The sequence below is a fragment of the Acanthochromis polyacanthus genome, chromosome 3 (assembly GCF_021347895.1).
Source record: "Acanthochromis polyacanthus isolate Apoly-LR-REF ecotype Palm Island chromosome 3, KAUST_Apoly_ChrSc, whole genome shotgun sequence".
In the NCBI taxonomy this organism is placed as follows: domain Eukaryota; kingdom Metazoa; phylum Chordata; class Actinopteri; family Pomacentridae; genus Acanthochromis; species Acanthochromis polyacanthus.
In genome coordinates, this window is record NC_067115.1 from 18,808,216 (window position 1) to 18,835,591 (window position 27,376).

Consider the following 27,376-nt stretch of genomic DNA (forward strand, 5'->3'; position numbering starts at 1 on the left):
TCTTCCGATCAGAAAATGATTTGATCCTCTTGGATGCAAAACTCCATCCTACATTTATGTTGTTTAGCAGCAGTTTCTTTATGCTTCCGATACAAATAACTGATACATTTGAGCCAGAAGAGAGGACTGGGCCCACACATTTAATGGGTGACGACAGGACACTCTGTGCTCATCAGGTACGATGTCAGTAGACCGTGCTCTAGCATCAGAACCCTTTGGTGTATTAGTTGAAATCCATCATGTCTTAAGTAGTGACAGAGTTAAAAACAATCACACAGAGCTGAGGAAAAGGAAAAGTTACAAAGCACAGATTATCATCGCCCACCCAGTGATCCACAACCACACTAGGTTAATTTAAAAATCAAACATCATTAAAGTTAAAAAATAAATAATCCACTGTAAGGGTTAAAATGTTAAAGGATGACATCGCACATTAAAGGAAAAAAAAAGGAAGTTAAGTCTTGTCAGTGGGGGACATTCATACTTATTAAATTTGCATCCGTGGTCCTTATTTGGCAAAAAGAAGAACATTTTACTATTTTTTTTTCTTGCTACATTGACAGCACACAATAACCGCACAGTGAGGAAGTTAAAACATTCTAGTTATCAAGAAGTACTCAAACCCAAGGAAGAAGGGGACTTGGTCCAAGGTGTCTTTAAGTTCAGGTGTAGCAGCTGAGGTGAGAGGAAGAGTTAGCTAAATTAGCTAATAGCTACATTTTGTTGGAGTGTGTTCAGTTCATTAATAAATCAATAATCTTTTTTAAGTTCTTAGAATGTGACTTTCCTCTTCCTGTGCAAATCTCTGAAGGAAGATGCCTGAGGCGACAGTACTGTTCATGCATCAGATTCTCGTACCCCTTGGTTGTAAATAGCAGAAAAGTCTTTTGCAGCACATTCCCTTGATTGACTGGAGCCTAAACCAGATGTTGGTAGCTTCCCTGGTCAGTGCAGATAGCTAGTGTTGTACTGGAAGGACGCCATCTGGACCCGATTCCTCAGCCTCTGGACCTCCAGATCCTGGAAGTAGTCGTCCTCGTCGTTCTGGATGATAATCCTCTGCAGTTCACCGATCTCACGCTCCATCCTGGAACGCAGCTCTCGCTTCATCTTTAGAAGAGCCTGCATGGAATGGAGAGTGTTTTAAAATAGATTAAATGGTGAATTTTTTTCAAAAAAATCCCTGGGGAGAAAAAAGTGACTTCAGACTACACAGTTAGATAAAATGTGTGTATGATGATGTGTGGTTTGAAAATTGGCACGACAAAAAGCTTCCATGCTCGTCTCTCAGCTCTAACTGATCTTTTTATCTGGCGGTCCGGTACCGGTTCCGCGGACCGTATGTGTGACCCCTCCGCACACAGTATACATTACAAGTAATATTCTCAACCTGTAAATGTTCCCAGGCAAGGCAGCTGTTGCACTGCATTATGGGATCTGTAGTTTGTGTGTTATCAGCGCTTCATATCGTCGGGCCATTAATAACAATAAATCAATGTAAAATGATCTCGCGGGCCATATCCGGCCCGTGAGATCATTTTAGGGGCCTTGAGTTTGACACATGCCCTAATTCATCACAATAATGAGCAAAGACTTTACCTTTTCTTGAGCTTTTTTCCGAACCTGGATCTCCTGCCGCTCTTGTGCAAGTTTTTCAGCAAGTAGTGAAAACTGAGAGAGAGAAATAAAATCACACCTCACCTGAAAACTGTCGATTTTAAAGCATACACAACAAGTGTGTTACTTCCTGGTTAAACAGAAGATCGTGTTTGTGCCTTACTTGATCTTTGTAGTAGTTCTCCATGGACTTGATCTGATCTTGGTGTCGTCTCTGATGCTCCAGTCGCTGCTCTCTGGCGTAGGCTCTCTGCTCTCTTAAGCGCACCTTCTGCACCTCCAAACCCTCCTCAAACAGCTGCCGAAACATCTGCACACACAACCATACCTGGGTCATGACATCACCCAACAGATGTGCTCACATTGTATATTTATTCTTTGGGTATTCTCCTACAGCTCTCAATTCATCAGAAACACCTACACAAATGTTTACGTGCAGAGTTTTTAAGACAGAACCACCTAAAGTAATCAAGTTTGAGTTTGAGCAAAAGCCATCAAAAAAAAAAAAAAAAAAAAATCAAATGTTTGCTGGCTTTAGCCTCAAAAATGACTTTACTGGCTGTGTTTCTCAGTCTTACTTCAATTAAATCTTAATCTGCTTGATAATGTCATAATGAAAACTGGGGGGAACTGTAGGATTTTTCAGCATTTTACATTACATATGCATTGATTACTTTTTATGATGATGAAGATAAATCAATATTAGCCATGTAACAAAAATAAAGAAACAAAGGAAATAGGAAAAGGCTTGTTATGTTCATAAGAATTGAGAAAAATAGTTTGAAGTCTTGAAAAAATTGTTGTAGTTGTAATGATTCTCTTAAGTCAGTTGTTATTGGTTCATGCTGTCTGGAGAGGAATATAATACAAGAAGCTCAAACTAAATATTTGGTCTGTTGGAGCTTTTTCAAAACAGGACATAAAAGGAGAAACACCTTTCTCAGTTCACGCTCAGATTTGTGCCCTTTGCATTAACTTTTTCTAATGTGTTGCTTCAAAATATACATAAAATACACTATAGGAACACAGCTATCGTAGGTAACTGAAGTTCTTAACAGCCTCCAGCACTCACCCTCTCCTCCTTGGTGCGAGCCCTCATGAGCCGAGCACGGTGCTGAACGTGGTAGTCGTTGTGGTACTTCTTGGCGCGAGCTATCTGCTGCCTCTGTTCCCTCAGTCTGTTCTGTGTCGACTTCTGCTGCTGGATTCGATCTTTGAAGTCCCTCTGAAGAATCAACCATATTTTTAGCTCTTAACTATCCAGCTTTGTAGGAGAAATACTGCATGCTGTACACGTGTCGATGCTCACCAGGCGCCTGTTGTGGTCCTGTTCTTTACGGATGATCTCCACCAGCAGGTCATGTTTCCTCTGGGCTTCCTCCACCTGCAAGACAAGCAGTAGTTTACGTATGTAATCCGCTGTCTGTTAACTAAATGGTCCAGCACAGGACAGGTTTAAAAGAAGGCAGAGAAGATGGCTATTTTCTTACCTGGCTGGAGAGTTTGCTGCGGCGCTGGCTGTGAGAGAATGACGTGGCGTGGAGTCTGTCCACCTGCTGCATCTGCTGCTCCCACATCCGATCCAGGGCGTGAGAGGAGATGTGAAGGTGAGGCAGCTCCTCCCGGAGTACAGGCAGGAGCTCGTTCTCTTTTATTTTCACTGGAGAGAACAAGGGGACACAAACCAGAACATTTAATATTGTTTTTGACAGAACTAGGAGTTTCTAGATGTTTGTATTGACCTGCAATCCCACATACATTATATGTACCTGCTCTTTAAGATTATGATTATTTAACACTTTGTTTCAACAGTAGCGCTGTACACAGGGTTTCTGCAGAAATCAGCCAGTCAGATTTAATGCTTTTTAATGACATTTTAATGTCATACTGTAAAAATTTTAATGCCATGATCGTGAACTCAATAAATTACATGGGTTTGTTTTTTTTTTGTAAAAGATAATGTTTATATGAAAACTGTCCCTACATTTCACTACTTCTGAATCCAGAAACCACCCCTGACCACCGACAGGCTGTAGTCATTTTCTGAATTCCATGTTTTTTTATAGCCTAGCTGCGCTAGACAACCCACGGCGACGAATTTAATTCTCTGCCAGGGTGGGTCTAGTTACCCTCCATAAGGCTGTTGAGTCAGAAGGCGGGCGTAACTAAGTGACGACAGAGGCGCGACGATTCTGACAGAAACAACTGGCGCACAATAAACAGTTATCTTTCGACTCGGCTTTGGCCACAGCCCTTAAAGATTTGAAGCTAAAATTCAACTTGAAAGATAAACAAAGGACGGCACTGAAGTGTTTCATTGAGAAGAAAGACGTATTTGGACTTATGCCGACAGGATATGGCAAATCCTTAACATACCAGTTGGCTCCGCTGGTTGGGAAGCTAATGGGACTTAGCCACAATCCGCCGGCGCTCTAGGAACTACGTCAGCCTATTCGTTGCACTGATTGGTTGTATACCTACCCAGTTGCTGCAGAGTGATTTGATAGACAACCTTTTAGCCCGCCTCCCTCCCTGTCGAGCTTCCCTAGACCCTTGTGTCTTAAGAGCTGGGTCTAGCGTGGCTAGGCTATGTTATTTTTAGCCATTTTTGCTGGAATTTGCATTTCACAGCTCTCCTCCACCTGGTCCAGCCTGCCGATACTCGACCAGTTGGAACAATTATCACAATGGTCCGGCATGTTTATACAGATGCACATATCTGAAGAATTGCAGTCTATAATTATATGAAGAGTTTATTTGCAAAAACGTGTCATGTATTTTTCTGCTGAGTCAAATCCACTCAGCTTCAGTTTGACTGATATTATCTCAAGTAAACAATAAAAAACTATTCTGACAATTTATCAAAATGGAGTTCTGTTTTTGCAAATAAACTCTTCATATATTATTATATCATCTTGAAAACTGCACAAAGGATTTTTAATGCCACTGAGAATCAAATTTAATGATTTTAAAGCCATTTAAGGCCTTAATTTTCACAAAATCAATTTAATGACTATTAATGCCCTGCAGAAACCCTGATACAATCAATTATATGCAGTAAACAAGAAAAATACAGTAAAATGTTGCAGTAAAACAAACGCAAGAATACTCTGCTGCTAATACGATAGATGTGTTACGATAACGCACAAAACCATTTTATAAAATGCATTATTATTCTGATTTTAAAAAAAAGACTGGGCGAGTTATAATCCTTAAAATATAACCATAATGCAATAATAAAAATAATACCCCGCTTTTCAAGATAGTCAAAGGGAGTCAGGAGACAATCTTTTGACTCTTGACTGTGGCATTCCAGTGATTTAACTAAACCATCTATATACTATTTATTATTAGTGCCATTTTCACAGTGCACCTTTTGTACTCTTGTAATACTCCATTTTATTGTAAATACCACCAATTTGCACCTTAATGTAAAAACTAACAATTTTTGCATTTACATTTCTGTAAATAACAGCAATTAGGCATCTTGTTGCTATTTTTTTTATCCGTACATTTTGCACACAATTTGCATGCTCTTTTGTACACTGTTCCTTTATTTATCTTGTACATAACAGGTGAGCTAGCGGATACCTGGAAGGGGGATCAACGAAGTATCTATATATGGATATTTAAAGGAATAAATGAAACTGTATTGGTTGTATTCATGGCACAGCTGAGGTAAAATAATGCAGAGGGGTACTAACAAAAGTGATTGGGTTTGGTTCATTTTATATATAACCATGGGTATATTTTAACTTCATTCTAAAGTTAACTGGACATCTTTAAGTGCCTGACGTCTCAGTCATTGGTATGTGTTTATTTACTGAATCGTTCAGGCTATCGTTTCTTCCTATTTGTCTTGCCATTAAACAAGAAAGCATGGAGGTCAGAATGTCCAATCTATGGATACTCTGCAATTTGTCGTCCCCAAAGTACAATCTGAAATGGGCAAGAAAGCATTTAGGTTTTCTGCACCTGATATTTGGAATAAATTGCAATCTGAACTTCAACTTCAAGCCCTCGTTACACTGAATGAGTTTAAAGTTCTGGTGAAATCATTACAGTCAACTTTGTCTGTGTGCAAGTGCTATATGCAAGCAAGTCTTAATGCTGTTAATTTTATCTGTTGTTTACTGTTTTTTAACGCGACTATGCTGCTGCCCTCCAGGTCTCCCTTTTAAAGCAGATTTTTGATGTCAATGGGACTAACCTGGTTAAATATATGCTAAATTAAATAAAAACTAAAATATTGTATTAATTATTGTCTAATTTCGAAATATAAATAAGGATATTAGTTATAGCAAATGCATAAACATCAGAAACAATACAATTCCACATTTGTGGCCACAACTGTGATTATTAGGTTATGGGAAACAAAAAAATACTAAGGTATATATATTAGGTGAGCCAATCCTTTATCGTTATCAAATGCATAGGAACCTTCTGTCTGTTGCACTGGTTGCACGGGGGACCATAATAAAGTCGGGACTGGCTGGATGGCAGTGGTGTTGTTGTTACTGTTGTGTCGACGTTTGTATATATCTATGGTGTCGACCCTCCACATCAATACAACAAACCTAAAGCTGTATTTGCATGTTAGGACTGTTTGATCCGGATAAAAGCCGCTGCACACGCATCCGCAGCTGTGCGCGCTCCCGCGGACGGTTCTCGTTTTCGTGGCGGAAGATCACTTAAGTGCAGGACAGCGGTGAGGAGGCTTCAAGAAATTAAAAACGGCAGAATTTATCGAGAAACGGACTGGACATGGAAACCTTTCGGATCCAGCCGTACATGTTCGAGCCCGAATCTGAGCCGGACGGAGAGTTTGAACATCCGCAGCTGGACGACTTTGTCTGGTGAATATTACAATCTTTACCTGCTGACTGTGACATGTAATGTTTGATTTAGTGTCTCAATAACAAGCGATGTGTGTTTTTGTTTCTGAATATGACCGTGTGAGCAGGTGCCCGTGTGGAAAATGCCCCAAAGTCCCGACTGAAGTGGAAAACCTTCGCAGATGGGAAACACCAGAGGTACCTTGGCTCTAAATGACTGTATATCACCTCCTTTATTAGTCTGATGGAGTACAATAAAGGCCTGTCATTCACAAATTACAAACTTTGCCTTTAAATATTCTTAAGCCACTCTGGGAAAATGTTGTTCAAATATGACCAGTCTAAATGTTGTGGGTTTAGACAAAACCCACAACAACAAAACAGTGGAATCTACCCTTTTTGCATTTTCACAACTGCTTGAAAGAATCTTTGGCCTCTCTGGGATAATCTGACATTGATTTCACCTGTTTATAAACACTGGTTTCCAACCCTAGACTTGTTCTGATCAATGAAATCTTCTTTTTCTGCATTTTCACAAACAGAATAAAGGTTTTACAAATCAGAAACTGTGCCTGACAGACTCTTTAACCTTTTAGAGACAATCTAGTCCACATTTGATCTGTCTAAATATAGTGCTTTTAGATTTGGACTTGGTCTAATATGGGCCAGATGCAAAAAAAAAAAAAAAAAGCTGTGAAATTTCTATCTTTCAATATTTGCATAAAAGTTCCAGACATCAGAAACTGTGCTTGAAAGAATCTCTAACCTTTAAGGGAACTTCGTTTTTTTTTTTCAACCTGAGGTCTGTTTTCATATGTCATTCCATACATGCGAGTGATGGAGAATTGAATTTTCGACATAGCTCCAGTATTTAGCCAGGCAGGCAGCTTCGCAGCTCAGCTAGCGAAAAGTATGGGGCAACTTGCCCCCCCGCGTCAAAGTCCGCCCTAACGTGCTCCCCCCTCCCCCCCTCCCTCCCCCCCTCCCCCCCTCCCCCCCACGCTGACCGGCTCGGATAGTCTCAACGAGTGTCCCACAACATACTAGAGATGAGAAGTGAACGAAAACCTCCACATTACTTGGCGATCGCTATTTGTTGTGGTCTGTATCCAAATCTCGGGACGCTAGAAAGCAAATCTCGTTCCGAAATCGCGCGATAGCTCGCGCCAAAACACCGGTGGGGGAAACGGCTGTTTGCCTCAGATGAAGAGAGACGAATAGAGCGATTTTGTGTTGAATTACAGAACAGTTAGTTTTTCTAAACCTGGTAAAACTAATGGGTCGTCAGTGCGCATTTCCGAGTTGTGGCAACAGAATGGTGCGCTACACTTCGCGCAGCTTTCACAGACTACCGTACTCGGAGAAGGAAACGCTAAAGTTGTGGCTAAACGTTTTACAAATGGACCGTGAAACTCCAGTTGATGCACTTCGACGTGCCGACCACAGAATCTGCAGCGACCATTTTGACCGGGATGATTACTGCAGATCAAAGAGGCGAGCAAATCCCAAACACGTTTTTTTGAGGAAAAGTGCAGTTCCTAGATGGGAGACACCAGCTGCGGGCGGAGTGCAGGTACGTTATTGGCTAATGTTTTGTGTGCCTCCCAACAGCAGTTTAGTTTATATCTGTTTATCACAGTTTGTTTTGATTCTATCGCGCCATTTCGGAACGAGATTTGCTTTCTAGCGTCCCGAGATTTGGATACTTTTCGCTAGCTGAGCTGCGAAGCTGCCTGCCTGGCTAAATACTGGAGCTATGTCGAAAATTCATTTCTCCATCACTCACATGTATGAAATGACATGAAAAAAGACCCCAGGTTAAAAAAACAGAAGTTCCCCTTTAACCCTTTTCTGTATTTCAACAGATTATCCACAAAATGGAAAGCTGTGCTTTAGAAAATCTTTACCTTGTCAGGGTGAACCTACCTTTTTATTTCTATTTATACCAGATGTTTAGTGTTTCCGTGTTTTATGGTGTTTTCCAGCTGCAAGACAACTGGACAGAAATGAACACACCTCAAGACCAGTTTGCAGGTGAGTCAGTGAATGAGCTCTACTATTTATGGCAGATTATCTGTACAAGTGCATGTATGATTCATTATTAAGACTATAAATACAGTACATAGTCACAGTTTGTATTTCTATGCAAGTATCAGGTGAATATCTGTTTCTACTTATTGAACTCTGACAGTCTGCATGAACTCATTGCAGTGTATTGTGTATAACATAATAATGTGCACAAATATTTTCTACTTTTGTGTGCACTTTTATTGTAGGAGAGCATTCAAACACTGAGTATAAGCATTTATGGACAACAGATGAGTCATTGCTTCAAAAGCCGTCTGTGGTTTGAGTTTGCACCTTTCATTTAATTGTCTTTATGAAAATCTACAGTGGGAAATCAAACAGAAGTTTTACATCCTTTACACACCCATCTCACTGTTCAGAAACCAAACAGTCCAGATCTCCCACTCTGAAGTTGTGAACTTAGCAAAAGGGAATGATTGAGGTCTTCAGTTTTGGTGGATTAAAGAAAACGCAGTTTTCTTTCGGTATACTCCTCATTGAGCCTGCTGGAAAACAATTTTTTTTACCAATAATTTTTTGATGTTCCTCAGCCTGGTGTCAACCACTGATGTGGTAACAGTTATGATAGGGTCAGTGTGTCTTTGTCTGAAATGTATTCCAACTGTTGATTTAAAGAGAGATGCCTCTGACTAACCATACCTTCATATTATGTTTTCAGGCACTCCGTTAAATCTGTCAGAGATGTGCGCCTCAACCATGGAGAAGTAAGTAAACTAGTAACCATGTCACCGTATTCCAACTAAACAATTTAGGTTGAAATTACACTGTAGATTAATTGAAATCTTTTTTTTGTTCCCTGTTTGGCTACAGTACAGGTTAACACCCTTTTGTAGTGCTTCACCTGTGAAAATTTATTCGGTGACAACATATGTATGTTTCAACCTGTAGCTTCGTCACAATTTCTCAGCGGTCTTTTTGATGCATTTCAGACCAACTCCACAGCACATTGTAGATGAGGAGGCCATCCTGCAGCTGATGAAGAACTGCCCCAAGTGCAACAGAACGTGCCGCTGCACCAAACACACTCGCGATTCTTACCTCATAGCCTACCAGAAATGTTACTTCTGTGATTATCAGCGAAAGTGGGCCAGTCAGCCTGAAGCTAAAAATATGAACATTCATAAGCCACACAAGAGGAAACCTCCAAAGGACAAAGTGTCTGTAAACGCCAAGGCTCAGTCTTCACAGCTCAATAAAAACATTTCTGAATCGTCAAGTCCCACGACCCAGTAGAGACCCGAGACTCGACCGTTTTCTTCTTGGATTTGACTGACTTAATGAATCTGAACCTGGACATAAACCCAGTTTCAGATGTGCCTTACGATGGATCATCATTTTGTCGACATGCTTGATGATAACAAACAATCCTTCAAATTAATAATAATAATGTTTAATTTTGTAATAAAGAACACAGAGGCAGAACCTTTGTTTTGCTCACCAGAAGTAAGAAATGCTGTTTTAAAATATAGGTGCCATTGTGGACAGGGAAACATTGTGAAACCTTTAAACCCCAAAGCCTGCTGGTGGGTTTGAAAGGTATATTATCTTAAAAAAAAAAGTATCACCCAAATTACACCATCTATCAGGGCACGGAAATGTGAAAACCATATGGTATATACTGTTCAGTCTGAAAACGTAACCAAATTTAAGCTTAAAATTGTGATTTTATCGAAATCATTATATTCTAAATGTCTAATTAAAACTTTTGCCACAAATGAATCATTTACTGCAAACAGATTCTGTAAAAAAAAAAAAAACAATTCCAAGGTGCAGCCAATAAAATACATACAACTCCACTGCTTTAAACGGACATTTAGGTGGCCTGGGTTGAACTGCAGGCTGTTTTTAAACAAAGCCAACATGTGTATGGAAAACAACATAAAATAATAATGAAGGTAGAAAAAGTCTATGTTGAACCCTAATGCTTCTTGCATTGTCAACATCTGTGGACACATGAAAAAATGTTGTGGATTTTCATTCTAGGTTTTTCCAAGTTTTGTAACACTAATCGCACTTGAAGTATTGGAGATACTATATAAATTCAATTTTATTTCAAGTTATAATCCAGCAGTGCTGCAGTTTAAGTACAAATGAATGAGACGTTTACTGTAAACAACTCTGAAAGGTCCACAGGGTAAATTTAGAAGTGTGACTTACTTGATGGAGCTTTCCTGGGGGCGTCCAGCCGTCTCTGTGCTGATGTGGTTTGTCTGTGACGTTGTGACCTGTGCTGAGCCTTTGTTTTAGCTGGAGGCACTCTGGGCGCTTCAGAAACATCCCCCAGTATGGCCTCTCTGTACTCCCGCTCCTACACACATAAACAAGAGTCACAGTTTAGTAAACTAGAACAAATTTCTCAACACTTGCAAGCAAACAGAATGCTTCATTTAAGGCAGTAATCTTCATATGAAGTAAACTTTTGAGTTAAACTTCAAAGTTCTCCTTCAGCAAATGAAGGGGCAGGCGATGTTTTTTCACAAAAAGTTGTATATTGAGGGGATGTTTTCCTAGACCTATTATTGGAAAGCACATTTTTGAACACATACCAATGTCTTTATTGTGTTATAACGAACTGCATTTTTTTTGGATAAACACATGAAAATTTTTCATGCTATTGATAAGATTCACGATTATTACAAAAACTGATAAATAGACATTATCTCCCCGTGTATAATAAAATTCCCCAAACTGTTCTTTCTTATGAAGTTTACAAGTCAGTAACACACACATTAAAGGAAGTACACAACTAAGTAACTATGACAAACAGGGACAGTGGACATGAATGACCTTGATATAAAAAAAACTTTCCAGATTTTATGATTTGTCTAAAACCTGTCTACAGCTGGAAAACACGATTTGCAAATTCCAGATTTTTCAGGTTATTCACCACAATTATATTTACATGAGAAATGAGTGTTTACGAGTGTCTAGCCTCTGTCTTTTCATTTAATTAAGCTTAATCCTGTGGTATTCCTCAATCTATTTGTAAAAATGTACTGTTGGAAATGATAAAAGCCGATAAGCCATACAGCTGAACAATGTACAAGCTTTTTTTTCCCCTAGTGGATGCAACTGTTACTGGGTTATACTGCCTCTTTCATTGCAGGGAGGAGTTCTTACGGCACTCAAACTATACTAGACATCACACAAATGACTTACAGCTTCCTGTGCTTTGAGACGTGCTTTGTCCAGTTCTGTTCGTTCTTTGTCTTCGTATCTTTTCAACTCCTCTTCATAGGCCTTGTTCACCAGATGCTAAAACAGAAAGAGAACTATTCAGTTATCCAACAATAGAACATGATTAATAGAGCCAGAAGCAGCTTACTTTAACTTGAATATTACTTTTTAGCTTTGGTTTTAATTAACTCACTGATATAAGAAGGTAAATTACTGTAGCAATCCAGCAAGTACATAACTTGTTGATGTATCTTTAAAACTGCAATTACTGTTGAATCTGATTGAAACCAACAATGATGATATTCCACATGGCAATACAGAAGAGCATAAATTTAGTTCTTGCATTTCTTAATGTCTTTATCTGGTTGTATTCTTTGTATCAAAGTTACATATTTAGAAGAGTTTTTATCATGAAAACAATCTGTCCTGCCTTAAAATGGCTTAAAGTTAACTATGTCTTCTAGCATTTACACATGGAAAAATTATGAGAAACCAATAACAGCACAAAAACATATTAACAAGGTAAATGGGAAAAAAAAACGGTTGTCACCAGAGGTTGATAATAATCCGTCAATTTGGTCCGGATTGTCCCTAAACTACTGTTAACAACGTCCCAGTCAGGCTGCATGTAGCATTTAAAGCTGGGAACACAGTATGTTTTTGTTATCACTGGGGGAGGGTAAATTACATTAAAGCGTAGTGTAATTTCAGTGGTCAAACAGGAAACTACATTTTTTAACCTGCTCTTGGCTCCACTGTCAGGCTTTAGAAAAGCTAATCTATGACAGGCCTTTTTAAATCAGTGCACAACAAAGTGAGAGTCAGATGTAGCAGTGAAATAGGCTAGATGAGGAGAGAACCCCATATGAAGGCACAAGTAAATGATTTCTCTTTTTTTGACTATTTTTGTATGTTTGAAGCCGGTGCCTACAGTTGTGTTTGTTTAGTGGGAGGGGACAGGAAGAGCTACAGGAGAGGGGCTGTATTTCTTTTCCTCTTTTCCAGAATTCTGGTTACCCCAACATTAAATCTACTGAACAGTCTGCATTTTACAGCCAGTTGTGAAGAATTTCATTCTTGAACACGGCAGTGTGTATAGTAGTTCTAACAGAACACTTGCACCTTCAATGCATGAATATATAATACACAGTAAAGAGCATTTAGGAGACACCTCAGTGACCGCGTTAATACCTTGCTATGTTTTCTGTGAGACGCTCTGTGGTGGAGCTCTCCTCGCCTTGGATGATGAGAAACTGTGAGGTTGGTTTGTTTCCCGTCATCCAGACTCAAGGCCTCTGCCATGGCGTCCTGCAGCTGTCCCTGTAGGGAGGGATGGACTCGTGGAGGCGAGGGAGACAAGGAGCGTGTCCGGAGGGTGGATTCAGGATAGGACGTTCCTGAAACTATTAAATGTTTCAATTCAAAACACTTCTTAATCTGCATGGGACCGCAAGAGGTTAAGATTTTACATATATATATCTCAACTACAAATCTCTGCAACTTAATTTTTATGCAATTGGCAGACTATTTAGGCTGCCTGACACATTCAAACTTGTGGCATGCTTTTGCAGCTTGTTGTCAATGCAACACATAAACACAAGAGTGCAGGTTGTACTCTTTTTAAAATATGTCCACTACATTTTTAGCCAAATGTTCGCGTACCCGTTTGTTGTCTGGGAGTCCGGCGGCACTCCATGATGCTGTCGCTGTGGTGGGACTGCTTGTCCTCTTCCCTGACGTCACTGGACTCTCCACTTTCACCCAGAACTCGTTTAAGCATCTACAAGAATTACGCAGAACACATGGTTGCACATGTTAAAAGGGCCATTACACAAATACAAAGATGGTGTAAGCACACAGTTACCAAAGACTAAAGATTATGCAACCACGGCTCCATGAAAAACAGTGTTGACACTGTGTGGATGGTTCTGCTGGAATGAGGCAAACTGTATTGAAATGAGTGATAGAGAGCAAGTACTCCCACCCACAACCAACAAATCAGTAACACATTCAGTAAAGATTAAACCAATAACCACTGCTCTTATATAAACTACTTATATGTTGTGGCCTCACTAACCTCTGTGATCCACTAAAAAGAACAAAGCAAAGCAAATACCTGATCAAGTTCCTCTAGTCGATGGGAGAGATTCTCAGATATGTGATGCAACTCCTCTTCTGCTTTCTTGTTCCTCTGTCTGCGATAAGACAAAGGCTCTTCAAAGTCTTCTTGTGCTGTTTTGTTTCTACATAGAAAGCACACATGCAGAGATGGTTGGATAATCAATAAATATTCATTACTGCATTGTTTGAACATGACATACACTGCTCAAAAAAATTAAAGTAACACTTTGAAAATGCATCATATTTCCATACGGGGAAAAAAACTGGATATTAGCATTGATATGGACTGGATAATGTGTTAGGAATGAAAAGTGCCACACTGTTTGATGGGAATGAAAATTATCAACCCCCCAGGAGGGCTAAATTCAAGACACCCCAAAATCAAAGTGAAAAACTGATGTAGCAGGCTAGTCCATCTTTCTGAAATTCCTTGGCAGCAACTCAAAATGGTATTCAGTAGTTTGTATGGCCTCCATGTGCTTGTATGCATGACTGACGATGTCGGGACAAGCTCTGAATGAGACGACGGATGATGTCCTGGGTTATCTCCTCCCAGAACTGGACCAGGGCATCGCTGAGCTCCTGGACAGTCTGAGGAGCAACCTGATGGTGTTGGATGGAACAAAACATAATGTTTCAAAGGTGTTCTATTGGATTCAGGTCAGATGAGCATGGGGGCCAGCTAACGGTATCAGTTCCTTCATCCTCCAGGAACTGCATGAGTTCTCTTACCACATAAGACTGGGCATTGTCGTGCACCAGAAGGAATCCAGGACCACTGCACCAATGTAGGGTCTGACAATGGGTCAAAGGATTTCATCCTGATACCTAATGGCAGTCAGAATGCCATTGTCCAGCCTGTAGAGGTCTGTGCGTCCCTCCATGGATATGCCTCCCCACTTGCCTGGGGACCAGACAGCCTTTATATTGTGTATTACAAATACACATAAAGTCAGTCTGAAACTGCTCCATTGAACCAAATCTAGCCCAGAGGTGGGACTACCGATCACAGCTTGAATTGGAGAGAGCCAATCAGCGTAACACATGTGTGACGCAATCACTAAGCGACCTAACAATTGCCTTTCCGCCATGATGTTTTGTAGTTTTAACAGCTTCCTTCGCCGTACAGGGGTCCTGAGAAAAATCTAAGCTCTCCCTTTCAACAGTGGAGGGCAGCATTACGCATTCTATCGTACAGCCTGCCGGAATTAAAAATACATCCTTTTTAAAAGAAAAGCTTTAAGAGCTGCTTCTTGTTGAGGTTTTAAGGACAAATTCAGCCCGTGCAAAACAGAGGAAAGCGCACAAGAGAAACCTTGCTCTGTTGCGGTCGCATCGTTAACTCCTGCCTCTGGTGCTCTGATTGGTTCGGTCTGATCTGCTCGGAGCTTGAAAACCTGTCAAAATGTGTCAATGGAGGAGGGCTAGACCGTATTCCTGTATATCCCTTATAAAGGGGATACAGTCTAGCTAAGCTAGGCTACCTCCCCACACCATCACTGACCCACCACCAAACCGGTCATGCTGAACAATGTTACAGGCAGCATAACGTTCTCCACGGCTTCTCCAGACCCTTTCATGTCTGTCACATGCGCTCAGGCTGAATCTGCTCTCATCTGTGAAAAGCACAGGACACCAGTGGTGGACTCGGAAATTCCTGTGTTCTATGGCAAATGCCAGCCGAGCTCCACGGTGCCAGTCAGCAAGCAGAAATTATTCTACTTCTTTAACGATAGGTTGAGTCTAAAGTCTTACCTGTGTCCCGTCCTCTCTCTGCGACCTATCCTTCTGTCCTGTAATCTTTGTGTCAAACGCAGATCTTCATCATCTTGGTCTTCCTCTTCTGTGTCTGGTGGAGAAAGGGTGGTGGGTGTCATCTCCTCTTGCAGGGTGAGGAAGAGCACATCTGGCTGTGTGCGGAATAAAACCCTCCTAGGGCCTCCATTCGTTGGCTGAAATTAGGGGAAAAAACTTGTGTTAATTTAACTTCATATAAGTTAACTGTTTGTCGCAGTCCCTGTCATTTATGCTATACTATTTCACAGAGCAACCAGCGTACAGATCTAAAAATGATCCCCAGATGGGCTGCTTACAAGGGCTGACCAAATTCTGAAACACCAAGGATCCAAACATGTTTTTATGCCTTTGGAACAGACAGTAAAACTGGTACAAGTAAAGGCTTGCTGTTCTCTTACCTCTAGTGTCTCCCCCTCCACTTCTGTCCTGGCTCTTTGTTGGCGGGACAAAGACTTCTCACTCGCAGCTGGACATTAAACAAGACATGATATCAAGAACTAAATGACACTTCACTCAGCTGGGAGATTTGCACTGCAGTCACAGCAGCATGGTAGATGAACTGTTCAAGCGGCTAGTTGCCCTGAGAACCACTGCACATTCGGTCACAACTACCATTCTGATCAAAGTCTAAGAGGCTTTCTTAATTCAGTGACATGCTATACACAGTTCTACTTGAAACACTTAACATGTTCTTCTTACTGACACTGAAGGTAAATGTGTTTTGACTCACCAGGTGACGGGCGAAGTGCAGGAGACTGCACTCCATTGGTGACAACAGTCTCAGCTACCTTAGAGGTCTGTGAAAAAGATAATGAGACAAAAGCAGGAACACAGAAAGAAGAGTCCATTGTGAAGTCAAGCAGAGGATATTAACAGTAAATACACAGTGAGAATATTTAGTCTTGAGCATTGTGCACAGCTTAAGATTTTTTTTTAAATCAATCACCAGATACAAGATTTTTCAGAACATAACGGCCTTGGTGATGGGTCAAAGTATAAACAAGTAACTCAAAAGACTGATGAAGAAAAACTTGTGTGCTCTCAGTTGTAGAGGCAGGCCATAGGTTAAGTTGTGTAAGCCACATAACACCAGGTCATGTACATGCCAGGACCTGTTACCATATGTGATCTCACAAAGTGTGATGGTGTAAAGACACCACTTCCTGATTCCAGAGATTTTCTCAGGAAGCAAAGACTAGGTGGCACACACTTAGAAAATGTGACAAACAGATTTAAAGTCCTTATTTATCATCTTGAATAAGGTGTTATTCTAATATTAAACACATCCAAACGACGGCTGTCACTTAAAATGTATATTTAGTGGTTAAGTAAGTGAATATTGGTGAAGTTTTGTGAAACAGAAGTACATCTGACAAGTGAAAGCAGGAGTATATTACAGAAGTAACTACTTGTGTTTGGAAGGAGTCGATGAGGCCTAGTCAGCAAATGTTTATCCTTCCTGTACTGCCACAAAAATCACAAAGAGTGCGGTGTAAATGTGCATCTATGTTTATAAAAAAAAGAAGAAATGTAGTGTAATAACACATCAGATTTATTTTAAAACTTGTTTTAGGTGACTCGAACTGACTGTAACACAACTACCCTTTGTGATGCTGTATGATAAGAATACCTCTGTAGTGACAGCAGTTACTTCCTCCTCAGTGTGAACCATGTTGAAACCAGCTGTGGGAACTTGGCTGGGTGAGTGTGGGCTGATGTCAGGACAGTGGGGGGTGTCGCTCTGGTTTGGTGGCTGCAGAGCAATGGCTGAGTGCATCGGCTCAGTCTGTGGAGCTTCTTCGTGGTCCACAGGACCAGAGGTGGTGACTGCATCTGCTGGTCCTAGAATATGAATGAATTAATCAGTTGTATTTCAAGAGATATTGTAATAATAAATCAATGAAAACACAAGGGATGGTTGAAGGCAACATGAAGTGACAGACCACAGATATCACTGTTATGTCTTGTCTGCTACAATTACTGTTGATACTTAATTTGTGGTTTGCAGTAAAGCCACACAGCAGGACAGATAACTAGTATGCCAAGACAACTAGAACAAAAACTACATTCAAGACATAAACCAACGAATGTGCTTTCAGAGCTACAAAATAGTTTCCAGCAAAAACATGCAGTGAATTTTTGATACCTCTTAATTAAACCACAAAACCCAAAGAAAAACCTGTGGTTAATATTGTATACCGAAAAGCAACTACACATTTTGCTAAACAACTCACTTTCACTAACAGAAGTCAAGCTGAGCTTTATTTGCATGTCTTACCTTCTTGTTTGTCTACAAATGTTCGTGCAGAGACTCCCAGCCCAATGAGCTCACTAGCTGATCCCAACTCCTCAGCATTCCAGGAATGGAGGGACTGTTTGCTGGACGGGACAGCAGATCTGAATGACAGAAAATGATATGATCTACCAAAGGGTCACAGTGCACTATGTTAAGTCACTGGACATTTACTTTGATATACTGCATTTACTGTATCTCTCCCTTTCTGTGTTGATCTGGGTGACAAGCTGCTGCATACATTTGACTTTAAAAGGGACAGAGTTCTACTGAATTCAAGTGTGGCACTAAAAACATAGAAATAATTTGTTTTGATGCTAAAATTTTGTGATTTTTCGGGATCCAAGCCACAGCAAAGATTGGGTCAAGGCAGTGTTCATATCAGCACCGATGCTGCGCGAACAAGAATTAATTCTCAAGTACAGAGCATGACTCAAACAAAGCCATATCAGTGGTTAATCTGTTGTTTTCATTACCACCACAATAACAAGAGCCATTTACATAGTTCAATAACTCATGTTATCAGTTTGGAAGAGTGTTCATAAATACACCAGCAGAGTCGCTACCTGCACTCAAAAAGGTAATATGTAAACATGTGCTTGTGACCTTTCCATATTTACACTGCTGCTAGTTGGATGGTATGTCAACAGGACGTACAGTCGGAGCTCCACTAAAGCTGATGGATATTATGCCAGAGTTATGTGTAACACACCTCCCTGTAAAAAGTGTTTTCATTTACGGTAGAGCTCAACACAAATACAGCAGTCTGTAATTGTTAAGTTAGCACATTAAGTACTACAGAGAGACCCAAAAGTTTGGAAACAAAGTTTAACTGCAGTGTCTATTTGAGTTGGGGGTGCATGAATTCACTCTTACTTTACCTATTTTTGTTCTACCATAATAAAATAACTTAAAAGCATAGTATATGCCGAGTGCAATAACTTGGAAGAAAATTAATAGAACCATAAGGTCCAGGTATGCTGGAGCATAACTTCAAAATGCAGGCCATCAGTGTCAGATTTCAAAACTCTTGATGGTAAAGTATCTGACAGTTTTAATTTTTTTTAAACATCCAAAAGTACTATGAGGCAACATTTACTGGCCAGTTTGAGGAACCTTCATAAGCATGAATGAAGACACATTCCAGAAGATACTAGTGTAACCAGTTGGTGGAAACGTTCACAACTTTGTACAAGAAATAAACATGAACATGTCGAAATATGTTTGTTTTACACTAATCTGTTACTCTTCTGAATATATCTGTGTACTGATTAACATTATATTATTTGGATTATAGACTTTTCATTTGTTTCCAAATTTTTGGGTCACCCTGTAGTTAGGTTAATACACTGCATTCTCCATGACTGACAAAGTGTAAATACAACATCTGCATATGAGTATCGATCCATCCATCACTTATTCCTCATCGCAGGGTGCTGGAGCCTATCCCAGCTGACTTAGGGTGAAGGCAGGGGACATGCTGGACAGGTCACCAGTCTATCACAGGACTACATATACAGACAAACAATCACAATCGCTTTCACACTTACGGACAATTTAGAATCACCAATTAACCTGAGCATGTTTTTGGACTGTAGGAGGAAGCCGGAGTACCCAGAGAAAACCCACGCATGCAGAGGGAGAACATGCAAAACTCTACACAGAAAGATCCCAGGCCGGGATGCAAACCAAGAAGATACCTGGTTAGCTGTGATATGACAGTGCTAACCACCAAGCAGCTGTGCAGCCCTACACATAAATATCCTTTTTAAATAATGCCACAAAAAGTAATTCATTTTCTGAGTCTGTAGTTGTTATGAATCAAATACAGGTGGACAACATATTTAAAAATGTAGATGCTTGGTCATATCTTACCAAGCTTTTAGAACTCTAATACACACCAGCTCCTTTTGTTTCCACACATATAACCCATGCCACTTTCAATATCATAAATTTAAATGATAAACCAGGCTGATTTACTTATAAATGAAATATGAACACAATATAGGCCATGTTTCATAAAGCCATCTTGTGTTACATAGTATGTAGAGTGTATAAAGTGCATCTATGTGAAGCTCTTACTCTACACTGGACGATAAGGATGCCCCCTCCAGCTTGGCCTCCTCCTGCTCTGTGGTGTCACAACTTGTGGGCTCCTTGTTTTCATCTTCATTGAGACTGTCATTCAGTTCTTCTGAAAACAAGAATTGCACAAATGACACAGAGGGTGAGACAGAAAACTAAAGAATAAAACTCAAATGAGAGAGCAAAAGTCGTGCTTAAAACACGTAATGGCCTCCATGGAATTTAAAAGAGGAACGAACACACACAGTCAACAAACTGCCTGACAAAATGCCAAAGATACAGTGCTGTGAAATATCACATCAAAAATACTAAAAGGTAAATCACAAAGGCTCACAATCAAAAAGTCTGATTTACAATAGTTGTTTTTTTCTTTTGCACAAAAGTAAACTCAATGATGAACCAACTTTACTAACCACATGAAGAAATGCAGAAGTGAAATGTAACACTGTAGCACTGTCATCACTGCTAATGATTCTTTAACTTAGCCATAAAAAGAAAAAACTGAATTCACATCACCATACACAGCCTGGTACAAGGTTATTGGGGTACTAAAGCTAATTATTTTAGTAACAGTTCAGTTATGACATTCAGCTTTTTTCAGCTGTCACATCTTCAAAATGTCAAAGTGACAAATCATCCGCCTACCACCATTCTGTGATTCCTCATTTATCTCCTCGTTAAGATATTCCAGGAGGCCGTCGAAGATTTCCAGGAGGTTCTTGATAGACTCTCCATCCCCTCTGACAACATTTTCTCCTGCAAACACATGGACATTCTGAGCATTATACATTTTTAATGTTGAAGGAAAAAAGAAGACGTACAGCCCTTGTTTTTCTGGATATCCATCAGGAAATAACATTAATTGCCTATGCGGTGCAAAATAATGCCATTTGATGGTGACTTATTTATTCATTTCAAGTTAATCCAAGTATGTAGGAATAAACTGAAACTTTAATACATGGGTATTTCAACTGATATGATGTTACAAATGTTTTTTCTTATACCTGTAATGTGCGAGAGGCTGATCTGAAGGTAATCCAAAGACAGTGAATCAATCACACACTGAACATTATGGACATCGTCCTCTTGACTGCATGGTGCTGCAATATAATCTAAACATACAAATAAAAACACACAAATGGGAATAAGCAAAGTTTGTACGCATGAGAGTGAAAAACACATACATGTCCAACAGTGCTAAGCTTACAGAAACAAGCATTCACAGTTACATCCTTGAACACTTTGGGCTTTCACTTTAACTCTTTCCTGTTCTTTCAATAAAGGAAGGAGCTCATAAAGGCATGGCTGGTCTTGGGAAACCTCAGTTAGTAGCCTTCTGTTTAGAATTTAAATGTCCTCGTTAAGACTAAAAATTATGATTACTTTTATTGCCTAGTGCTCATTATTTGCCATGTTAATCAATTATTTAGTTTGTCTCAGAATATCAGGTGATGAAAAATGAAAATAAACTTCATTAGTTTAACTCTTTTCTCTAGTCTACACTTAAAAAACTCAGTATATTGAAGATATTATAACTTCACACAAAGTCACAACTGGAAAGCTGGAATCATCAGAGAATATTTAGCATTTTAACCTTTACAAACATGACCTAAAACTGCACTTCTTATCAAAGAAGTTGCTCACCATTATTCTGCTGATCTACTAATTGACTTATTGACCAGTCATTTTGGCACCTGGTGGTAGCAAATGAATAATATACAAAATATGGTTTTGACAGATATTACAATGGAAACAAGAGTCAACATATGAGAATGGAAATAACGGCATTTCTTCTCTGCTAAAAACAAAAAAAAGCTCCAAAATCATGATGCAATTTTTACTCCCATCTATGCAAAACAAACATGTTCTCTTACATTTTCATAATATAATTGATAATATAATAGGCTGTGACATCTCTGTAGCACCACAATAAATATTATGTGGTGATATGCTGTACCTTCATACAAAATTGCAGCTCCTGCAATCTGGATATTGCATTTGATGCACTCTGATTATTAATTAATAATGTCAATAGCAATGTTACTAATATTTAAAATTTTACGTTATTAATTACATTTTATAGATCTATACGTTGCTCTTACCTGGAACTTTCTCCCCCAAAATGCTCTCATACAAAGCAATGAAAACATCCGCATTACAGTCAGTGAGTATCCTCAGCCTTAACTTCAGGTGACACTTGCTGAGAAGATCATTTGCCACATCGACCCAGTCTGCACGAAAAAAAAATGGAACCGTGTTCTTCTAACAGTAAAGTCTTTCGGCAGAACATCAGAACATAATTTCTGTAAAATATTCCTAAAGAATAATAAAACCAGACGGTATGGAAAAGCTAAAAGAGAAACATCAGTTCATGTGCAGCACATCTTCAGCTATAAACAGTGTGGTGTATGAAAAATGACTGTGTTCAAGTCATTGTGATGACATTCACTGGTTGTTTATTCATAAATCAGGTCCATTGTCTCTTCTATGGGTGATAACGTTGATCATGTAATCTAATCACAATTGCCCGGCAAACTTCAGCTTAGGAGCGGGGAGTCATGTCTCCCTGACTCATACATACCAGCTGCTAACTACACTAGCTGCCGTTTGAAAATACCGGTATAAATTGCACACATAAAAATAAATAATGCCGGTGGCCACGTATTTGGGATGAAAAAACAAAAATAAAACTATTTTCTGAATCTACCTGCCATCTTTGAGTCACCTTTAACGTTGTTTACGCCAACTTTATCGGTTGAGTTAACTCAAGAGTAGCTAGCTAACGTTGCTAATGTTTGCTAACGGGGGCATTTTCAAAGAAATTTAAACAGCAAAGGCGACTCCTTCCTTTAAGCTATCTCTAAAATATACACAGCTGGTGAAAGGCTCACTGACAACAGGACAGCGACATTAACCTGGCAGCTAACGTTAGCAGCTGGAAGTTAGCGTTACGTGTCGCTAGCTTTACCCGGACAGGAGCGTCGGCAGCCTTACCTCTCTCTCCCTCCTGGGTTCCCATGAAACAGCTGTCGACAAGAGGCAGCTGTAGCCCAAAAACTACTGACTCGCTGTGAAATTGTCTCGTAAAGTCCCAGAGTGCCGGTCCTAGCCTCAGCAGTCAGACTCGTTGTTTGTGTTGTTGTGGTTTTTCAGGAACAGAGAGAAGGAACTATCTGCTCTCATTTAAAACTGAGCTCCTCCCTGATTGGTCGGCTGGTCGGCGTTTGTTTCCGGAAGTGCCTTTCGATTGGTGCACAGCGCCCTCTGCTGGTGACGTTTATGTGAGCGCCAACAAATACCAAGATTAGTATACACCATAGACTGTATATACACTTATCCAAAAAAGTCTTTATAAAACATTTGTTTAGGAGGCAGTTCTATTGGTGAAACTGGTACAGTTCTAAATTAAGGACTATTGCGAATAATATATTTCATCATCGACATATATGTTATCTGATAAATAAACTTTTTGTATCTAAAGAACATAATGTTAAAAAAACATATTTGAAGTAATTTAGAAATAGTGCCATTAAACGCCACTCTTCCCGTTTCTCAAGATGAAATGAAGATAAACGATTATATGATCTCTGTCAGTGTTCATGATAACTTACAGCATATAATCCACACACTTACAATTCACAATGTGGCACAATGTGACAAAAGTTATGAATCCATCCATCCATATATTTTTTTCTGCTTATCCGGGGCCGGGTCGCGGAGGCTGCAGGCAAAGCAAGTCCTTCCAGACGTCCCTACCCCCAGCAACGCTTTCCAGCTTTTCCTGGGGGATCCCGAGGCGTTCCCAGGCCAGACGAGATATAATCCCTCCAGCGAGTTCTGGGTTTACCCCGGGGTCTCCTCCCAAAAGTTATGAATGTCATACCTTATAATTTTGAATTCAATAGACAAATATGATGAAGTAAAGCTAGTGAAGTGAAGATTTCTGGCTCAGAGGGAAAAAATATATTGAGAAAATGGCCTTTAAAGGCAAGGATTGAAAAAAAAAAGACATTGTGGAAGGAAAACACTCAAAATCTCAAAACTAACCCACATTTTAAAAAAAAAAAAGGTTGTGTCTTGTTTTAAAGAATTTAGCTGAAAATATGAATGAGACCTTCACACCAGATGACAAGCTAAATGTGTCCTTTCTCACTTCTTATTTCTTCAATTCTCACATATAAAAAAGCAGATGGTGTGAAGTTTATTATCTCACGAATAAACATCTATTTTCCATGAACGGAGGCGAGGATTTAAAGGTCATATCAGTGACTTCATGCTATCTAACTAAAAGCTGAAGTTTACAGAGCTGTTGCAGGTATCAGCTTCTCAGTGTCTCCAAAGACTTATCATTACAGCATCAACACAGCAACAGAAACTGATAACTGAGGTTGTGGGGAAAAACCGACAGCACATATAATTAATGTGAAGGCAAGCGCAATGCAGCACTTAAAAGAAACAACAACATGACAACACACAAGGCATTTTCTGGCATGTTGTATAAATCCAGATTTTGAAAAATGTCTTTACAAAACCAAATGGATTATGTCTGCAATGAAAAAAAATTTTTTTAGCAGTTTTTAAATGCAGTTTCTCAACCAGTTTATTGTTATTTTACATATTTTCCCTGTTTTATGAAATTACAGATCAGAGGGAAAAAAAACAATATTTTACATGATGAGTGTAGAAAACAAAACAAAAAATAAACATAATAAAAAATAAACAACTGTCATTAACATTTGCTTAAAAAAATCTGTATTTTTTTGTAAGTATTAGATTGTTCTTTTAAAACTCTGTCCTTAAAATTACACTGGTTTTACTGTGTTTAAACAGGTAAAAAAAAGTAATTTGATATTTCAAAATATTTAAAAGACAAATTGAAACAGAAAAAAATAAATAACTCAATTATTGTTATCATTAGACATGCATATTGACTTACATTTGCATTACATATTTATTTACATTTGATGGATTCTAAATTTACTAACATTTATCATTTTAGGTGACTGCTGACTGAATAATTTTTTGCTAATGATGATAACCTCATCATGTGCCCATTGATGGTTTCTCAGGGATTAAGAATAACACATATGTTTGACATAGTTCAAAACATTTCCTTTAAACAAAGCACAGTGATGCAGCTATTGACACTCCAGAATGTGAACTTCTACATTAGTAAATGATTTACTAACCATTAACAAAACCTTTAACCACAGCCACAACACCTAAAGACACTCTGTTCTAGACTTTATGTCACTGAAAAACCAGAACAAACACGTGCAGCATCAGGATGCTTAAACCAAAGCAGCTAAATTATATTTATTCATCATTAATTTAGCTTTATTATCCCACGGATTTTACTGCAGTGACACATCAAAATGTCTCCCAGTGAAAAGGTTTATGAATGTAAACTCGTTGCATGTTTGCTGAAGTGTTTGTGTCTGTACATGATGGCAAACACTAATCTGGTGACATCAGATGGAGAATTACAGAACCAGCATTTTTTCACACATCCAGAAGTTTTTTAATCTACACGGTGCGTCATTCCAGTTCATCTCAGTTCCATAGAGACCGACTTCTACACAGTCTTCATCTCTGCTTCCAAAGTTGTTGGGCTCGCTGCCAAACCAGTAGCTGAAAACAAACCATCAGCATTTAGGGGAAAACACAAAGAAGCACGTGATGATCAGCAGTTGAAACCTCAGCCCCAAAAACTTCAGATTATCAGTAGATAAAGTCTTGAGTCAAGTGTGGGTATCAGAAAAATTATAATGCATATCTAGTGACCTGAGGTTAACACCAGCAGCAGTAGGAATATCAGAACATTGATTTTCATCTCTACAATATTTGCCTGAAAAATTAAAGATGGTCATTAAGTCCTCCCATGGCTGGAGAACTAATAGAAAGACCATCATTTTACTCAGCTATAATACGTTAATATAGAAATACTGTCACATTATTAGTCATCATCATATTTAACCAACAAGCTAATTTGTGAACCTTGTGCTCAGCAGAGTCCCGTCCACCCATTTCCATGTGTTCTCTGTCTCTGAATCTGTCAGTCCGATCCAGATGGCCTTCTTGAACGGTGTGGTAAATGTCTTGTTTAGAGTCGGACAAACAAAGAGAAACAGAGCGATGATCAGTGTCTGTCCAGCCTCCCACCTAAATATGACCGAGTTAATTTTACATCTTTTCATTGTCGTGTCTCTTACAAACATGATTTCACTCTAACACTCACCTGTTCGTCTCTGCTGTTGATAATCACCAGGTCTGCACCTCTCTGCAGACACTCCTCTCTGCTGTCTGTCCAGTTTTTTTTAATGGTAGAAACATAATAGAAACTGTGCTTGAAATACATCCAGCCTTGTTGGGAATATTGATCTGTTAAGGACAACAATATTGAAACTTTAAATAAGCTAGACCTAGCTGTATCCTTATTAATACATACAAATTCTTATTACCTCTAATAATAATAAAAATAATAGAGTATGAAACTTCAACATTCTGCTTACGAAAGACATCCAGATTCCTCTCCAATGCCTCTCTCTCCGTCAGGTTTTGAATAGTGCCCTCAAAACCTGCTGCAGTTGCATCAGAACTGTCTGAGGAAGCAAATTCACACATTTCCTGTTACTGAAGACGTACTGAGGCTGGTAAAAGAGGTTTAAAAGCAACATTGTCAATTAAGCAGAATAATCACATTACTTATGATGAATTCATGCATTTAAAAAGAAGATACATTTTTATTTGGTGTCCCAGAGCACATAGAAAAGACAAAATATTCCCAATACAATTAAAATAACTCAATATTATACATCAGAGTGCTGACATAACACTTTGTCATGAAGATATATCCACTTGTGATTACGAAAGAAAGAAATACTTTGGTAGATTTTTCTAATTCTATTAGGAATTATTCCAGTCTTGGCATCACTATGTAAGGTGTTCTGAGATGATAAATGTTACAATGAGGTGCTGTATAGATAAAACTGATTCATTCTGAATAATTATTCAAACTGGAATGGTAGCTCTTATATTATTCTGAAAGTGAATTTCAGTTCATTTTCTGAAGGCAAAGGGAGACAAAAAAATGCAAGAAAACTCACAAATAGCCAGACGCAGGTAAATGTTAAGACCAGCTTGTAGAATACACAGGAGTCCAAAGCTCACACCAACCAGTGTGTAGAGTTTATCGTCTGTGTGCAAAAATCAGACACATTATTATTACACACGTGGTTTGTTCATTGTAAACTCTGAATTGAACAAGCTACATAACAGCAACAGACTTTGTGGAATGCAACATGAGGTTACTTACTCCTGCCAGAAGCATAAGGTAGGTTTCTAACACCCATCATCAGCTCTG

At 39.2% G+C, this 27,376-nt stretch overlaps 1 protein-coding gene across 10 annotated transcripts in view; it reads right to left on the reverse strand.

Annotated features, from left to right (window-relative positions):
- The window catches only part of LOC110970751 (centrosomal protein of 95 kDa-like), a 37,928-nt gene extending 14,687 nt beyond the window's left edge, over positions 1 to 23,241 (reverse strand). For 3 of the 10 annotated variants that reach the window (XM_051946365.1, XM_051946364.1, XM_051946367.1), the window contains exons 1-19: positions 23,008 to 23,241; positions 22,116 to 22,244; positions 21,018 to 21,125; positions 20,659 to 20,769; positions 20,011 to 20,122; positions 17,914 to 18,032; positions 17,266 to 17,477; positions 16,366 to 16,432; positions 16,034 to 16,101; positions 15,594 to 15,790; positions 13,834 to 13,960; positions 13,380 to 13,497; positions 12,909 to 13,120; positions 11,700 to 11,795; positions 10,698 to 10,848; positions 3,108 to 3,277; positions 2,927 to 3,001; positions 2,690 to 2,842; positions 1,781 to 1,927 (exon numbers count right to left, since the gene is read on the reverse strand). In XM_051946365.1, the coding sequence (XP_051802325.1) occupies positions 1,781 to 1,927; positions 2,690 to 2,842; positions 2,927 to 3,001; positions 3,108 to 3,277; positions 10,698 to 10,848; positions 11,700 to 11,795; positions 12,909 to 13,120; positions 13,380 to 13,497; positions 13,834 to 13,960; positions 15,594 to 15,790; positions 16,034 to 16,101; positions 16,366 to 16,432; positions 17,266 to 17,477; positions 17,914 to 18,032; positions 20,011 to 20,122; positions 20,659 to 20,769; positions 21,018 to 21,125; positions 22,116 to 22,244; positions 23,008 to 23,032 (2,397 nt within the window). In that variant the 5' untranslated portion in view covers positions 23,033 to 23,241. Of the gene's footprint in view, positions 1 to 119; positions 1,123 to 1,599; positions 1,672 to 1,780; positions 1,928 to 2,689; positions 2,843 to 2,926; positions 3,002 to 3,107; positions 3,278 to 10,697; positions 10,849 to 11,699; positions 11,796 to 12,908; positions 13,121 to 13,379; positions 13,498 to 13,833; positions 13,961 to 15,593; positions 15,791 to 16,033; positions 16,102 to 16,365; positions 16,433 to 17,265; positions 17,478 to 17,913; positions 18,033 to 20,010; positions 20,123 to 20,658; positions 20,770 to 21,017; positions 21,126 to 22,115; positions 22,245 to 23,007 lie in introns of those variants that run through there. The other 7 variants (XM_051946361.1, XM_051946363.1, XM_051946368.1 and 4 more) reach the window with 7 other exon arrangements.
- Positions 23,242 to 27,376: the final 4,135 nt, after the last annotated feature.